General features: G+C 53.3%; 5 protein-coding genes across 5 annotated transcripts; 1 reads left to right on the top strand and 4 right to left on the bottom strand.

The window, feature by feature from the left end:
• Positions 1 to 496: 496 nt before the first annotated feature.
• A1O7_02053 (uncharacterized protein) lies at positions 497 to 2,321 on the bottom strand (the record flags this gene model as incomplete). Its single annotated transcript, XM_007756088.1, has 2 exons — positions 497 to 1,450; positions 1,506 to 2,321. The coding sequence occupies 2 exons, from the start codon at positions 2,319 to 2,321 to the stop codon at positions 497 to 499; spliced, it is 1,770 nt and encodes a 589-aa protein (XP_007754278.1).
• Positions 2,322 to 3,176: 855 nt separating this feature from the next.
• A1O7_02052 (uncharacterized protein) lies at positions 3,177 to 4,287 on the bottom strand (the record flags this gene model as incomplete). The annotated part of the gene is made up of 5 exons (XM_007756087.1): positions 3,177 to 3,277; positions 3,330 to 3,463; positions 3,515 to 3,539; positions 3,619 to 3,667; positions 3,733 to 4,287. 5 exons carry the CDS (start codon positions 4,285 to 4,287, stop codon positions 3,177 to 3,179), a joined length of 864 nt encoding a protein of 287 aa, XP_007754277.1.
• Positions 4,288 to 4,717: 430 nt separating this feature from the next.
• On the bottom strand, positions 4,718 to 10,396 carry A1O7_02051 (uncharacterized protein; the record flags this gene model as incomplete). The annotated part of the gene is made up of 2 exons (XM_007756086.1): positions 4,718 to 5,948; positions 5,988 to 10,396. The coding sequence occupies 2 exons, from the start codon at positions 10,394 to 10,396 to the stop codon at positions 4,718 to 4,720; spliced, it is 5,640 nt and encodes a 1,879-aa protein (XP_007754276.1).
• Positions 10,397 to 10,653: 257 nt separating this feature from the next.
• On the bottom strand, positions 10,654 to 13,701 carry A1O7_02050 (uncharacterized protein; the record flags this gene model as incomplete). Its single annotated transcript, XM_007756085.1, has 1 exon — positions 10,654 to 13,701. The coding sequence occupies one exon, from the start codon at positions 13,699 to 13,701 to the stop codon at positions 10,654 to 10,656; it is 3,048 nt and encodes a 1,015-aa protein (XP_007754275.1).
• A 748-nt stretch (positions 13,702 to 14,449) lies between these two features.
• A1O7_02049 (uncharacterized protein) lies at positions 14,450 to 15,418 on the top strand (the record flags this gene model as incomplete). The annotated part of the gene is made up of 2 exons (XM_007756084.1): positions 14,450 to 14,870; positions 14,925 to 15,418. 2 exons carry the CDS (start codon positions 14,450 to 14,452, stop codon positions 15,416 to 15,418), a joined length of 915 nt encoding a protein of 304 aa, XP_007754274.1.
• Between the last annotated feature and the right edge of the window lie 1,613 nt (positions 15,419 to 17,031).

The following is a 17,031-nucleotide window of genomic DNA, read 5'->3' as shown; positions in this document are numbered from 1 at the left end:
GATGTCTGGTCGAAGATCACCTTATCCCGAGAAGAATGTTTACAGCTGGGGGAGAGAGGGGCGAGGGCTCGTTATGTCCTCCTGCTCCCCATGGGGAAGAGTGTCAAGAGACCTGCTAGGAAGCGGAGCCAAACTGAATGGTAGAGACGCCATGTGGCGTCGGTAATAGAGTTTGTGCGCCCCCCTCGGCAATGATAAGGCGTTAAAGTGGTCGAGGCGGCAAACGGCAATCCAGGCAGTTCCGCCGACAACCTTATTCCAGAGCGTGGATTCGCGACGGAGCACAGGACGGTGCAATGACACTCCCTAACCGCGGGGGAATGGTGTGGAGTCTGGAGAAGTCGGTTCTTGCGGCACAGATAAGGGCGAAGACTCATTTAGACCGGTTGAATCATTGCTAATCAAACTTGAACTAACGGCAAGTTCAGAGGCCAGGAAGGGTTCAGAGCCTTCGGTATCCATGTCAATTATTTCGGTGGTGCCCCTGTATGAACGGCTAACAAGCAGCCGGAAAGCCAAAGGTCCCGTTCATGCCCTCAAACGTTTGATCAAAAAGATCCATGACAGAAATATTGAAATCAGCAGGCCACGCCAGATTCATCAGCACATCTGCTGCCTCGTCGGCATAAAAGACGCCGAATAGCTTGCTCGTCTGCGCAGTGTGCCCTGGGAAGAAGCCGAGAAGGTCCACTCCGTCGCTGGATGCGAGATCGCTCCAGGCCGATGATGTGGTCCCAGGATCTCCCTGCAGGGTGTCGGCACTGGGATTGCCCCTGGCCTCCTCGCTCTGTCCCTTGACATGCTTCTCTAGCGCACGGAGAAACATCTCCGCAGAATACCATGACTTTGCAATCTCACGCAGCGCGATCATCAGAACATCAATCTGCTCGTTCGCGCAGTCGCGTAAGGCCGGTATCTGACTGCCATGAAGTAGCGCCAGGATCGCCACCGTCACGTACCAGCCCCCAATGCCAGACACAAAATTGATGGAGCCGCGCGCTAGAAAATCTTGAAAGATCCTGGCGACGCACGAGGCAGCAAGCAACGCCGTCGCGGAGGCTTTGGGTAAAGCGTGAGACGAGGAATTCATGTAGAGTAGCATGATGGCGGTCAAGTAGGGCAAATGCAACTGGTGCACGTCTCTGCGGAAATCCCGGGTCGCAGTTCTGGCGGCCCCGAAGGGCAGAAGCAGATGCTGGGGCAAAGATTGCACCCAATTCTGCAGCTCAAATATGATGTCGAGCGCTGGCGCAGATCGGTCACTTGCGAGACTCAGTCGCCTGCTCAACCGGCCGATGATCTCGGACAAGCGTACGTAATGGATGAATATTTCCCCTTGAGCAGCCTGGTCAGCGGGGAAATCAGTCAGGGTCGGCTGTTGGATATCGCAGTCCTCTAGATGGACGAGGCACGGGCGACCTTGACAGAGGGAGAACACTCGTTCGCGAGCCTGTCAACGTCGTGAGAAGGAGACACTCGCATCAGCCACGACCAACCACACTTACGAACAAAGCCCAGAAAATCCGCCGTCGCAGTCCAAACGTTTCGCCGAGCTTTAACGAGTGATTCCTCGTGGGTTCACGGTAAAGGCCAATCTCGTGCGCCAACCGAATGGCGACGCCCGTCCAGAAGTACTGACTGTCCAGACTGACCACGTTGGGCGGGCCTGCGCTCCACCACTGCAAGAAAATGATGGCGATGATGCGAATCAGAGGGTTCGGTTCATGACTCATGTAGAACAATGTCTTGGCACGACGGTAGTAGAGCGAAGGGTGGTCGTGCTGGATGACGGGCGGGTTCACCCTGCTGCCCAGGACGGCAAGGGCTTGCTGGAGCAGCACACTTCCCGCGAATGGGTCGTCGCCGGCGTGATTCAGCTTGTCGAGAATAGGACAAAACGGGTAGCAATATTCGTGATGAGTTTCTTCAAAGGCCTGCAGGAGGAGCGGTGACATGGAAAGCGTCTCTGTCCGAAGGCCGGGGATGATCGAGCTCGTGGGTAGATAGGTGGTGGTTTGACCTTGGCGAAATATTTGCATGAACCCAGACTCTCCCATGTAGCCTCGACTCAGCGAAATTTCGGGAGAAGCATCACGGGCGCCCGAGTCAGGCGAATGCGTCCCAGATTCCTCGGGAAGTGATTCTCGGATACCGGCTGGTGATGGCTCGGAGGCGTTGACGTCGTTGATGGCAGCAGGCATCGCCATCAGCGACGAGTTCAAATTTGCGGTCTTCAAGTCCACATTGTATCGACCGTCGCCGTCGTTGTTCAACACGTTGTGATGAGATTCCAGGCCCTGGTTCGGCCTCGAGCCAGACATTTCATGGCTCAGCGGAACAGCCCTGCTCGTAGATGTCGACGTTACCTGAGGTAGAGACGGATACGCTGCCTGGGCTCGTCGCGCTGCACCTCCCCTCCTTGACGGTCTCAGCCTAGAGTTGCTGTGAGAAAATGCCCTGAGTAGCAAGACAAATGCCACAGCTCACCGACACACAGTACCATCATGGACGCACTTTGAACATCGGCCTGCAGCCTGAGATTCAGGGCTCTGGAGATCGCATTTGATCTAGACTCTTCAGTACGGCGACGATCTTGGAACGACCACGATCAGTACCTTTCTGGCATGACAGGCTGTGCACACCAGGCGAGCACGCTTTGATGGCCTTGGCCCTGAAACATCACCGACACCCTCATGCTCCATCTCAAATGCTGCAAGATCCGGAGATCCACCGTGAGTGGAGGCATCAGGTATCTTCGCGGCTGTCTACCAGGCACGGTGCAGCCTGCAGCGTCGGCTTTGCGGTAATCGGGGATGGAAAAAGAATGAAAGAGAGATTTCGGTGGTTAGCAGTTGGGACTGGCGAGAACTGCAAAGAGCCTTCCGCCTTACCCCGGGCTGCGTAGCCAGATGCCCATGTTGCCGTTGCCGTTGCCGTTGCCGTCGCCGTTGCCGTTGCCGTTGCCGTTGCCGTACAAGCCGAGAGCCGAGCAACACGGGATGAGAGAAAGAGGGGGTTGTGGGGAGGAGGGAGGGGAAGACTTGGTCAGCTTGGAATCTGATGCTCCATTCCATTGATGAGGATAACAAACTCGAAGGGGAGGCTATTGCATCAAGATGATCCTATGATTGGCCGCTCTGACAACCGAGAGTGACAACGTCGTTCTTCTACCACCTTCATAATTTAGCACCCACTGTCCCGCGTAGCCCGTCATGAAGGCTGGGAATACCGAGACCCAGAGCCGCTGTGGCTCCAGCATCAACCGGGAGTATTGCCCCTTGGCCCGTGGTCAGCAGGTGCACAACGCCACAAATCTCAACGACACTCACCCGTGATCCAGCGGGCACAGTCCGACGACAGGAACCGCACGGCTGCGCCAATATCCCAACCAGAACCCTCGGTTTTCAAAATGCTTCGTGAGGCCCGGGCTTGTCTTTCCGCCATTGACATGCCACCTTTGATGCTGATGAATGAAATTAGCACATGCACGCAGAGCTTGGTGGCGCAACCTCACTCTACCATGGGCGTGAACACCATTCCTGCAGGGACGGTGGTCAGTTCAGGTCCACGGGAACCGAAACAGATCGAGACATCTCTCTCGCTCTGGGGATGACCTACCTGGACAGACACAGTTCACTCTGATGCGATCTTTCCCGTGATGTGTAGCCTGCGCGATTTTCCCCCGGCGTGAGATCGGGCGCAATCCCAGAATGGACCTGTGAGAAAACGTACCATTGCACGAGTGAGGTTGGGGATGGCTCCTTTGGATGTAGGATAGAAGATCGCCGGGTGACCACCCTTCAAGGACGCCGTGCTTCCAAGATTCACGATACTTCCAGCCCACTGTCCGGGATTTTTGCACATCTGGGGGATGGCATATTTGGCCATGAGGATCATCGATCCCACGTTGACTTCCAGCCCCTTGTAGAACGCCGCAATGTCAACTTCCGTCGTCGTGCCTATGGGTCCATTGATCCCCACGTTATTGACGAGGATATCCAGTCGGCCGTATTGCTCAATGCATGCGCGCACAACGTTTCGACATTCCTCTTCTTTGGTGACATCTGCTGCGAACGCAATGGCCGAACCCTGGACTTCATCTCGGATCATGTGCACAGTCTTCTGAGCGAGATCCAGATTCAAGTCGACACAGACAACTGAACAGCCATCCTCGGCCAGCAAGATTGCTGCGGCTCGCCCGTTTCCGATGCCGGCTCCTAATGATCCTGCCCCGGTAACGATGGCGACTCTCCCTCGCAGGCCCCTTTCAGGTCTGGATTGTTCCATGGCGGCAGATATTGCGTTGCCTCCTTTTGGTGATGTAGACGTAAGATCTGTGTTCTGAACCCGACGTAATACTGAGACGGGGACCCGTAAGATCATATCCTTGCTCTGGAACGAGATAGCCGCAAGCCGCGACGCTACGGCTGTCCGGGTACAGTCGGCCGAGCAGGGAGTCTTAGTAGCTCTTGGAGCCTTTTAGTTAGATTTCTGGAGGGTATCTACATTCCGAGTGTTCTTGAGACTCCACTAGACCTCCGCGAGGCAACAGCAGCGTGAGGACATACATGACACGCCGTTGAATACTCCGTACAAGGCGGTCCGGTCCATTCCAGTCCATCCACAGGATCGAATGTCATTGCTCAGCTACAGAACTACCGACTTCAAGGTGGCTTGCACGCCACATCACTTCTAATCATCAGAAGACGCGCTCTGGTTACACCTCGAAGATATCCTCTCCGAGACTCTCCCTCACCATCCTGACCCAGTCTCTTACACTGTTTTCGACGTCCTCATCATCGTCTTCTAGCATTTCGTTCACATACACCATCGTCTCTCCACTTCCTCCGACCGCGACTCCACCGTCCATGGCAGATGATGACTGCCCCAAGACCACGTTCTGAAGCCACTCTTCGCCAACCTCCTCGGCCTCTGTCAGCGCGATGTGCGTTTTGATCGAGGCGAGTCGCACAGCGGCGTGCTCGTGGTGCCGAAGCTGGCAGAGGAGGTGGTTCAGGGTGTGGTGATGGGCCGGGACATCTTGGACTGCCGTGGCGAGGCTAACAAGTGCGTTGAGAATAGGTTCCTTTAGGGGACTTGTCGTGAAATCTCGGGAGGTGTTATTGCGGCTTGAAAGAAGCTCGTACTGGCCGACGAGGAGCGTGGCAAGGGGTTGGAAGTGCGAAGGTGAGGTGAAGAACCCGTCGGCGTCGTGATTCGCGACTGTTGACAATAGGCTCAGAGTCTCGGTGTAGACCTCTTGATCTTGATGATCGACCTGGGGGCGAAGACGTAGAGCTTCTGCTTTCTGCGTGTCGTGCTTGCCGATCGAGGCTCTCAGAACCTCGTTACACTCGGGCAGAATGTAACTGGCGTAGCTTGTAACAATGCTCTTGAGACTTTCAAAGAAATGCGAGGCCAGCGAGAACAGACTGCCTAGCCTCGCTATCCTTGCGCCACTCTTGCGATCTGCCATTTGGTCGGCGTCTTCACTCTCGGGTCTATCCTGGGGGACTTCGCTCCGAGCCCACTCAACCCAGCTTTCGAAGATGGGTCTGAAGGTAGAGTCATTGAGCTTGTAGATGAGCGCTTCGCTCAGTTTGAACAGATTGTGTTCAATGTTTCGTAACTCATCGGATCGAAGAAGGTGGCTCGTAGCATCATCCGCTTTCACCAAGGCCTTGACCCTGTTGACTCGTCGAAGATCCAGGACCTGTAGGATAAAGTCGGACAGCTCTTCCGCAGCCCTGCCTACTGTAGACTTGGAATTCCGCTTGATGGCTCTTGACAACATGTCCAACCACTCCCCAATAGCATCTGCGTTGACTACCTTTGTTTTCCAGGCCTGACGCAGACCGGCAACGAGTGAACTCAGCTCGACCTTGTCAGCAACAAGATTCAATAGGTCAAGACGAGACTCTTGCCAAGAGCTCGGTGGCTCCAGAGTGCTCTTCGTTTCCGCCATACATGTCGCCATAGTCTGAGACATCGCGATGCAAGATTTGCAGGATGCCTCAAAGATTTCCACCAGGTTTTCGTCGGATGTTATGAAGGGCACATGCGTGACGAAGGAAGAAAGGAGCATGTAGCAGGCATTGTGGAGTTCCACCTTTCCATCCTTGGGGCCTTTCACTCCCTTCAAATCCTGCAGACTTGACCACAACAGTCGGAAAACTTTTGGCATCGTTCCCAAAACGATCGGCACACATCCTTGTTTGAGTACTTCCGTCGCAGTCGTTAAACAGAGCAATGACATGATTTGTGTTCTCTCATCTCTCGATTCGAGGCCTTGACCGTCGTCATCTGTGAGTGCAGACGATGCTGAGACAACCGCATCCGGGCTCTTTCGGCCATACAGTTCAAGAATGTGGTCAAGACATTCGATTGCTGCATGTCTGAGGTTCTCGTCGTCCGTGGTCTTAATGATGGTACCGAGCGTAGGGAGGAGTGAAATCGCGCTGGACTGGCTCTTTTTGTCCTTGAAAGCAGGGCCAGGTTGAAGCAGTTGCGAAGCTAGGACTCGGAGCGCCAGGGGCTTCAGATCCGCGTGTTCGCTTTGCTCCAGCTCATCCAGAAGAGTTGGCATAATATCAAGTAAGTCTGCAAGAGAAGGTAAATCTAGCACAGCGCTGAGACATTTCTTCGTCGACGGTGCAAGACTCCTGTGCCCCGTCTTCTGAGACTTAAGCATGTTGAGGAGACGCGAGACACAAAGTCTGAACTCGGTCCAGAAGGGAGTCTCTTCAGCTCGATCAGGCTTTGTGAGTCGCGCAATTTGCGTCTTGAGTGCCTTCGGTGCGAGCAGTTGCACGGCCACTTGGAGCAGGTTCGACGCTGCTGCTTCTCTCTTGTCAATTGGTGTTGTCCGGGTGATATCTAGAAGGGGTTCAGCGTTGTGCGGCTTCTCGCTGAAGGTATCGAGAGTCAGGTCCAATATCTTCCGGAAGGTCAGAAGTTGAGTGGAAGCCGGAAACTCCGCTGTTAGGTTTGAGAGGAATGTCCACATGTCCTCGGTATTTCTCCTGGAAGTAAGCAGTGCGATGACCGCGAATGAGAAATCATCAGCACCGAGCTTGGTCAATAGCCGCTGGTAGAACGATACTCTCCTGTGCTGAGGAACATGTTCATACGCCGTGACAAAGCTCGATAGCAGATTTGAGGTGGAATGGATGAGGTTCTTAGCATCGTGCTTTTTCAGGCTCGCCACTAGAGGAGGGATGATCTCGTCAATGGCACGATTGGTGACGTAGATGGACCGTTCGTCGTCTTTCGACAAAATGCTTCTGCCCCTGAAAGTGAAGATTGGCATGATTGTGTGCAGTATTCGATCTGGAGCAAGCGCTGCTAGAGAAGCGGAGAGGAGGAGGGCGGTGCTCTGCACTTGGACGTTCTCTGAGGATCGCACGCATTCGGTCACCAAGTCGGCACGGATGGTTGTCATGTCGATATTTGGCTTGCGAGATTGCCGGGCCTTGTCAATGATGGCCAGTATGTTGTTGAGGCACAAGCAGAGCAAATACGGCGACTCGGACGTGGTCTTGTCCCTCAGGCGATTCAGGCCTATCAAGACTTCGAACAAGCCGCCTAGCAGTTGAGGATGGTTTTCTGGCTTCGAGTCCTCTACAAGCTCAAGTGCCAAGGTCATTCTTGTACCACTGACATTCCACTCCCCCATCAGCTCCTTGGGGACGCTCTCACGGCCATGACTCAGCCGCCGTCGCTTCTTTGGGTGGACATCTGTCGGCATTTGAGCAAGACCGGATAAAGATTGATCGAGGATAGCAGCCAAGTTTTCGGTGGTAAGAGCAACGGTATGCAAAACAAGGCGGCTACCAGCTGCATATACTGCATTATCCGAGAAGCACATCTCGAAAAGACGTACGACTACAGCATTTTGAGACTTGTGGCGCAGGATATTCCAAATGGCGCCCACATGGTCGAAGAAGATCGTCGCTAAAGAGGGACGTGGCTGAAACTTTCCCTCGGTGAGCATGTCCAGAATGTGCTCGACAGCTCCCTTGTCCTGTGGTGCAATTAGTTGGATCGCAAGGGCATCAACTTGAGCCATAGCCAGACTTTCCGCTGACGCGGCAGCCTCCGCATCAGCTGGTGACAGCGAGGCCCATTTGTCCAGAATAGGCGAAAGAGTCTTACTGGTGGTTGCAGTACCAACCTTATCGACACCAATGAGGAGCTGCGTGATGCCCATTTTAATCCTTAGAAGAGGACAGGCCAGTGCGCAACCAGTCAGAAGGTCGAACAAGGCTTGCTTCGAAGTCTTCTTGAGCTCGATATCAGATGTCTTTGATGGTGTGGCACGAGCATGACCATCCAGAGCAGTCTTCAATACTTTGTGCATCTCGGATGGATCTAGGATGTACTCCTCCAGGTGAGGCAAATACAGCTGGTTCAGAAGCTTGTCCGCTTGCGCTGGAGATATCCGCTTGACGTTGGTCATGGTAAGAGCGTCATAAGTTGTGGTCCCAGTCTGATGTTGCTCCTCGTCTTGCTTCAAGTGCCGGTAAATTGATCTCTGGATGACTAGGACACAGGCGGCAGCAGCCCTTCTGACAGGCTGAGCAGAGTCAGAAAGGAGGACGGTAATGTAAGGGATGAGTGACTGAGTGTCATGCGCGAATCCTTGGTCGCATGACTTTGAGAGACCTTGGATGGCAACACATCGCTCCGTAGTGGAGTATGGCCCCAAGGATATCCTCAGCAGAAAACTAATGTATAAAACGGAAGTTGCTTTCGACTTTTGTCTCCATAAGGGAAGCTCTTCGAACTGGGTCAAGAACCTTTCATTTCGGCAACAATGGCTGAAGGCTCGGGCAAGCTGGTCAAAAAGTGGTGACGGTCCGTGTGCAAGACATGACAGTTCCGTGGTCTCGGCAGGGAAAGACGCCATCATTGCCTTTACTGTGTCCTCGGCAGATGCTGACTCGGTTCCAGCATCGTCCAACTCGGTGGGAGCCGATTCAATCAGACCGGTTGGCTGCGGAGATTCGATGGTGCTTTCTAACAAGTTCTCGACCAGCGATTGAGAGAGGCCTGCTAGTGTCGAGGCCTGGGAGAAAGCCGACGAGAAATCTGGAGAGTCGTTCAAGGCTTTGAGAACTCGAGTGAGTTGAAACTGAAGAGGTGATTCTACTGGAAGTGAGGCGTCGGTAAGCGGCAGCTTCTGAAGTAGAATAGCAACCAGCTGGCTTTTTATGGGTGGCGCGAAAAGTTCTCCAGCGGTATCGAATATTGTTTTGACAAAATGGAACCTGACATCCAGATTCTTCTGCTTTACTCCGGAGAGTGCTGATGTGAGCAGCGCCGCACACAACGAGGCCACGGAGACCTCTTTGTGTAGATTCAACAAGGACGTCCTGAGGTCTTTGGCTCGCATGAGAATTTCAATGACGTCCTTCGGCACTCTGCTGTCAAGCTTCTTCGTCACCAAGACCGCCAGACATGCTAGGGCAGACTTTGAGTCGGCCTCTCCGTTTGTGACAAACGGTGCAATTGCTTTCATCAAAGCATCAATCACATGGTCCCCAAGGTCTGCGTTACCAGCCAGTACAAGGGCAATCGTGAAGCAAGCAACCGTCATTTCTGGACAGCCTCTCAGTTCAAGTCCTTCGTTCAGCAATGGCAAGATCTTTAGCAGCACGTCTTCCGTCCGTTGTTTTTGTACCTCTTTTCTCCCACTCTTGAGTTGGTCCAGTCTCGCTGCAATTGCTTCGAGGACAACGCTGCTCCAGAAGCGCAGAAGCTGAGGATAAGCCGCGCCTTCCTGGCAGACACGGAGAGTATGGTTGTTGAAATACGAGGAAAAAGCATCGTTGTGGGTGGCGCTGTAGACTATGGTGTGTCGGGGAACGCTGACTGTGTCTTTGTGATAAGGGCCCAAGAACTTCCATTCGCTAGTAATCCTGTTGGCCGGAACTATGCTTAGGAGGTTCCTAAAGACATTCGTCTCGTGGTATGGTAGGAACGTTGCGAGCAAGGCGTTTGTGTTGTATACATGCACTCGAAATCTTCTTACAAGCCATTCCACTGCTTTGATGCCCGGACGCAGCAATACTTTCGACCCCAAGAGTGCTAGACACCGCTCAAGGACCACATCTAGTGCTTCATTTTGCGGCTTGCTCAGTTGTTCTCGATCTTGGTCCTTCGCCAAAGGACTGTACAGATTTTGTTCGAACTCGCGCAACCTCGAGTCCAGCAGACACGTCTCTCGGAACCCCTCAAGACATAGTTGGAAGATTGTCTCCCAGTCTTGTTTGATGGCGACATTCCGCTCGAAGATCAGGGACTCGGCGTGGGCATCTCGTCGGGCTCGGAGGTCGAGTTCGTTGGTCGAGTTTGCTGCAATGGTGCGCAACTGCGCAGCAAACGTCGATGTCATGGCCGCCGGTGTAATGAGGGATCAGGCAATGGCTGCGGTGATTCCATTAGCGCTGCGGTAGACGACAGCAGCTACAGGTTGTCGACAGAGTCAGGCGGACCTCGTCTCGAAAAATTCGCTGTTTTAATTAATCGACGCGGGAAAAAAAGTTGGAGATCGGACATTGCGGGGTTAATTTCATGCAAGGAAGGGTGGGTCCATTCAGCCTCGTCACTCAGCCTCGTCATTCCAGCCTTGTCACCGCTGCGTCATGAAGCCTACTGCAAAACACAAGAAATGTCTACACGAAGCCGCATGCCTCGATCAACCATGGTTTGATACACCTGTTTCAACGCCCCATCGCCAAGAGCATTTCTCAGTGTGGGATGAGCGAATGCCAGCATGCATAATTCCTTCGACCACGGACACGCTCGCAGCGATGCGTACAGAGCCTCTCGCGCTTGACTCGCCAGTGTCGCCAGATCCTCTTTCGAGACGAGTCCGTGGCTGCCGGTACTGCTGCGGTTCGACCCATCATGCCGCAAAATGAGAGACGTCTCCCATAGAACAAATGCCTTCCACATCTCTACACTACCGTGTCCCGGTGAGCCGACTCGTGTAGCACGTTTGAATGCCGAGCGAATGCTGTGATCTGTGCTTCCCGAGTATGCAGGTCTGTTCAGTTCTACTAGCACATCAAACATGCACGGCACTACGCTTCCTGTCGTGTTGGCGTCTTGCTGCGACCTTGCCACCGAGTCGACTTGGCGCAAACGGTCCATGGCTCCAGCTTTCTGCGAAAAGTGAGAATTGAGTATTAGGAGAGCGAGATTGTCTGGAAAAGTTCGGGCAGACGGTGCTAAGATGGCACTAACCACGCGCGGTCTAAACTCACGTCTGAAAATGACGGCGTGTGCATGGATGAATCGTGCTTGTTGTTCATGTATTCCTTCGATCAGAGCAGATTGCGATTTCGAGACACCAGTGTACGGCTTGAGGCAAGCTTGGTAGGTATCCAGAGCCACTTCAAGCCGCAAGCCGTTACCGAGGTATCGGTGATATGCCAGCAGATCGACCATGGCACGTAATGATACGTGTTCGCCTTTTAAGCCAGCAATGTCGATTTGTCGCTTGATATGTTGCTCAACCTTGAGCTGCACCGCTGGAGAAGATGCTTGAATATTCAAGCTCTCCGCTTTGAATCGTGCCAATTCGAAGCCTTGGGTGGTCATCATGCTGAGCAACGTCCTCGCCTGTGCGAATTGTCCTCGGCACATATGGAGGTAGGCCCAGTTCCGCCACATATAGAATGCATGCATGTGTCCATCCCCGGTCAACGACGTCCTCATCGAAAGCGCGGTAGACCACACTTTCTGGGCCGACTCGAAATTCCCAAGTTGGGCCTCCAGGAAGGCATACGCGTCGTAGAGCGTGAGACTATCACCTTTGTCCTTGAGAAACGATTTGGCCTGCTTCTTGGCAACTTTGAGGTCAATGCCTGCGTCAAATGCAACAGCATATTCCATGATTCCTGCGGGCAGTTGTCCCTCATATGCCAAGTCTGCGAGCTGACCAATAACCCTACGCAAGAACTCAGGACTCGAGTCCAGAAGTCTTCCAGAGCGATATCCGAGATTTTGGGGGGTTTGACATGTATGTTGCTTGACCGTGAAAGATACTTCTTGGTACTGTACACATATACCGATTTCGTGACCTCCTTTCTCAACCAGTTCTGCAGTAGTGGGACCGCTAGGGGATTGGTTGCAGATGAATGGATCACCCTTCCACGTTCTAGAGTCGTCGAGGGACGTGACTGGGGGCAGGCCGGCAAATAGCAGAAACCCGTCGACTAGTAACCCGAGACCAGATTTGGAAGAGGGACGAAAGAGTAAATCCTGGATTTCTGAAAAGAGGACAATGCGGTACGAATCATCCTCACCAACTTCATCGAGGAATCTTGCAGGTAAGCTTGAGGTCTTTTCAAGCTCCGTTTCGGCTGCGAACCATTGCTGGACGTCCATATTCTCAATATGGAATGCCCTGTCGGTTATAGGATCTAGCTCAAAAGCTGTATCCGTGACCCAGCCCTTGGACCCCTCCTCGCCAATGCGCGCAACTTCACTATCCCAAAAGTCCCGGAAACGTGACATGGAGTCAGTCGATTGTAGATGTTGAGGTTGAGGTCGAGGTTGGAAACAGTTCCATTCGAGAAGTGCCTGCCAAGTCCCCGCCGCTCGCTCAGTGAACCCTGCCTGCCATAACAGCAGAGTCAGACGTATTAATATAAAAACGCAATTCGAGTCTCTTTGGCGATCCGTCGTCCCCGATCTAGGCACTCGGAACGTCTTGAGCCAATTGATATGAGTCTGGAGACAGTCTTCCACGCTGAACTTGATCGAGTTCGTTTGGACAAAGTCGACGTAGAGTTTCCACAAATCGAACGAGGCCCCGTCGCCAAGAAACGCCTTCCACCTTGAGGCTTGCTTGTCTATGTCCCAAACTGTCCTTCCCTCTCGCATAAGGCCGATAATCAGGGTATGCCGGTCGTCTTGGGCTTTCACATGCAACAAAGCCTGCTCATATAGTGCTATCTTACGTTCGCTGAGGTCTCTTGGTGAAGGAGATTTGCCGATGGTGTTGTCGAGAAGATCTTTTTGGAACTCGATCATAGCAAGCCATGTCGACGCAGCTTCGGGTCGTTCTTCCGTAGCTTTGGAAAGTTCCAGGTGTCTTTGGTGGATAGGATTTTGTTTGAAGGATTCAAATGGGTCCTCCGCGACAGGTGCTTCATCCACATCCGACTCGGACTCTTCACTTTCCGTTGCGCCCGCAGCTACTCGTAAAGGATCTGTTTCAAGCCTTCTCCTCTTCGGCCGCCGATCAGTCTCGAGCGCGAGAAAGTCTTGCTCCAGGTCGGACCGGGTGCTAAGTTCGTGATGGATAATTGTCACGGCGGGATCGTCATCGCGAAGCTTAGCAAGTAGAGTTTCCTTGCGTGATTTTCGTGTGGAATCGCTCTCTGCATCTTCCACCCGAAGTGATGTCTCGGTTCTAGACGTAATGCGATACTTGGCGTCCAGTCCTAGTAAGCGACCGCGACCAGCCGCTCGATAGCGTGGGATCGAATTGCGGTTTAGGGTTCCATAGGATAGAATCTGCATATCTCCTTTACGGTCTTCGATGAAGAAAGAGGGTTGACTATCGGCGTGTGACTTGGATCGAGCCATCGATATCTTTGTTGCAGTGATAGGCGAGGAAGATGTTCGATATCCATGATGTGAGTGTTTCTGACGGGAAGTAGGACCGTCATATGGCGAGCGAGACATGATGGGCCAAAGAAGACCTACCGGGGAGAATGTTGGTGGACACTTTGCCTGAGCTGGGCGCAAGTCATACACGAAATGGAATATACATCTTGCTGTACCGGCAGCGGAGTCGGAATTTGACCTCGCTCAACATGTCTCTTGTAAGGAGAAGTGAGGATGAAGTGAAAGCCGGCGGACGGCAGCTTTCCGACACGATCGAGCATATGCCAAGCCCGCTATTTCAGTTACGGAAGTGGGTTAGCACACTCGGCAGGCGCGATCCTTAAACCCATCCGTCCCCCTTGAGCCCGTCCTGTGTGCCTGTGTAGGGCCTTCGGTTCGCCTGCAAAACGCTACTTGTGACCGCGTACCACGCACTGGCACGTACATGATTCTGCCGGGATTTTAGCAGTGTCACAGCCGTTTGAAGACTAATCACTACATCCTGGCCAGAGATCGTAGCCCTGAAGAGCCTCTCACGTTCTTGTTTGTCAGACCTGGTGGCACGCTGACCGCAGACTTCCGTCAGTATAATGACACGCCATAGCATACACACAAGCGCCCCTAGTACTACCAGAACTAGATCAGTGTCGACCGCAAGTCGAAGAGAGACAGCCTCGCCAACGTCTGGCAGCTATTCGCAAAGGACTCTGTCTGTATGTGCTGACTGACTCTCAGTGAGCACCGGGACACCTTTCGGGAGACGGAGGCTCGCAACCTCGCCCGAGCAGCATGATAACACCTGCCGGCCAACCCTCTCCTCTGCCACATGTCTCCTGCCAAAGAGGCCGCCAAAATCGTCTTCATCAACGTCCCAGGTGACAAGAATGCACTGTCGCAGCGTGATCGCGAACTGCAAGCTGCGGAAGCGCGTGCGCACGCGGCGCGAGTATCCAGGCGTCCTCCTCAAAAGGCTGGTGTCGTGAAGCACGAACCAGACGGCCATCTCGGAATCACATTGTCGGCATTGCTTGGTTCGCCCAATGCCCTTGCCGTACGACCATCGCGTCGGAAAGCAAAGCGATGGCCCAAGGTCCAGGAAGAGGGAGGTGAAGATTATGATACATCACTGAACAAAAGAAGGCTGCATGCTGTCTCGGCGTCCAGCTTGGGTCAAGGTCAAGTAGATCCGTTCGACAGTGCGCCTGTCAAGGGATTGGACAATTTCATCTACTCGATTCTCGACTTCGGTTTGTTTCCACTAGGCAAGATTCTTGTGCAGGATACTGATTACACCCTTACAGCATACGACTATGCGTTTCCCTCCTTCGTCCCAGCTGCTCCTGCCACTGCTTTACCCACTCACCGTGCCAATCGGCGTAGGCTTGGTCGAGAATTTGGGTTCCTTCTCGAAGCTCAGATAGTGGCGGCTGCCAAATTCCAAATGAGCCCCATGATCTCCTTGACGAATCAAGACAGGAGACGTATACAGGCGATTAACGAGGTCCACGAGAAAAGAGCCGTTGACCTCCTCGATCAGGAGCTTCGGCACCTAAACACTGCTCCGTCTGATACCCTAATTTATGCTTCAGCCCTGCTGGCCTACGTTTCAGGGCCTAATTATGATTGGACCTCTACCAAACATCCTAAATCACCGCTCGCAACAGTCCAGAATCTTCACGCCATGGGTCATCTTGATATCATTCCGGACCGCGTTCAAGGCGTGCGGACATTGGTACAGCTGCGGGGCGGTATTGACGCACTAAGCATGCCTTTTCAGCGCATCGTTTTGACATAGTAAGTCCCTCGAAATCTCTGAATCGGATCCTACTCATGTAACATCACTACAGCCTCGACACTATTGTATCTACTAGACTAGGCGTGCGGCCGGGGTGGACGTGGCCTACAGCGGTCCCCGAATCCCTACAACGTACAGGCGAGCATATCCTCGACCAGACAGCCGCTCAATTGATGCAGGTAATGGGCTCCGGTTTTAGCGAGTTGCAGCATGAAGAGATGCGTCAAACGCTTTTCCTGATGTGTGAAGCCACTGCGGCACTTGATCACTGTCACCGAGGGGGTTCATCGCCACCTACGATGTAAGTTGTGCCCTTTAGGGGCTACTCCGTGTGATAATACCTACGTAGGCTGACAGGACTCGATAGTTGGGACGTTGCCCGGGTCAGGCTTGCAGTGCAGCACAGATTATGCTCGTTCGACCCGCTTAGCCCAGAGCAGATCGGCTTAGCTGACCTACAGTTCGAGCTCTGCCGACTGGCAGCGCTCCTCTTCAGTGACCTGGTTCTGTTTCCTATTCCCGAACAATCAGGCGTCAAGCAACCGCTGTTCTACGACCTTGGTCGCACGCTGGACAAGTACGAGTCTATCATAGGATCCTCAAGGAATGACCGAGACTTTCTGGCGTGGTGTGTCATGCTAGCGGCGGCGGCATCCGTATCTCACCCAGTCTTCCGAACTCAGTATATCCAGCGGCTTGAAGCCCTCGTTCGCTCCGATGCCAGATTACGAAGGTGGCTGTTCTATAAGGACTTGGTAAGAAGGTATCTTTGGTGGGGTTACCTGCTTGATCCGCTGGCCAAGGAAGCTTTCAATGCGATCTCGTGGCAGGACACTGATGCAAAAGGGGTCGGGCTTTCTCTTGATCGCCAATAGGGTCATCGTATCAAGCAGCTTCCCCAGTGATTGACTACAAACATGAGCACAGCTTGAAGACTTCATGCCGGAGGCAAACTATAACGACTTTTAGTCAAAGTATGAGCAACTACGGAGTACAGGTGAATCACATAGACTTCCTGCGTCTTCCCAGCTATCCGAGCCAGCACAGACGAGCACGAATAGTCCGTGAGTGTCGCGGTGACATGTAGCTCAGGGCTACTCGAAACATCAGATCAGATAGCTCCATATCGGCCTTAGAGAAGAGTTTAGGAATTATTGTGATTGTTAGACTACTGTATTCCGGGTCGAAGGCGTTCTGGTTGAAGAGTTCCCATACCTACCTACAGTAGGTGGGTAGGCAACTACAGGTAGGCAAGCCTAATTCATTGAGGAGCCAACTGTCCTTAAGCTTCCCGAAGTGGACTGGGCCTCCGGACAGTGGGCTGCGGGCTGCGGAATACCGGTCAGTAAACTACTCCGTATGGTAGACTCGAATTTCGGCCATCGATGAGCACCCGACAGGCCTAGACTTCCAAGATTTCCCTCGAAATGCCCATTGGACATCCCCACGAGCTTCCCTAACTGCGTCACGGCAGCTTCCCTGCCTTCCCCGGGCCATTCTTGGTGCCGCACCTGCATCGAAGCCAGCACAGAAGCCATGCATGATCGATGGTGGCGATCGCGACACGCCCTCCAAGAATTGTACTCGTTGCGTCACGCATTTGGCAACCCTGC

This window comes from Cladophialophora yegresii (assembly GCF_000585515.1).
Source record: "Cladophialophora yegresii CBS 114405 chromosome Unknown aczIN-supercont1.2, whole genome shotgun sequence".
Taxonomy (NCBI): Eukaryota; Fungi; Ascomycota; class Eurotiomycetes; order Chaetothyriales; family Herpotrichiellaceae; genus Cladophialophora; species Cladophialophora yegresii.
Note: the sequence above shows the minus strand (reverse complement) of the source record. Positions and strands in the feature narration are given on the sequence as shown.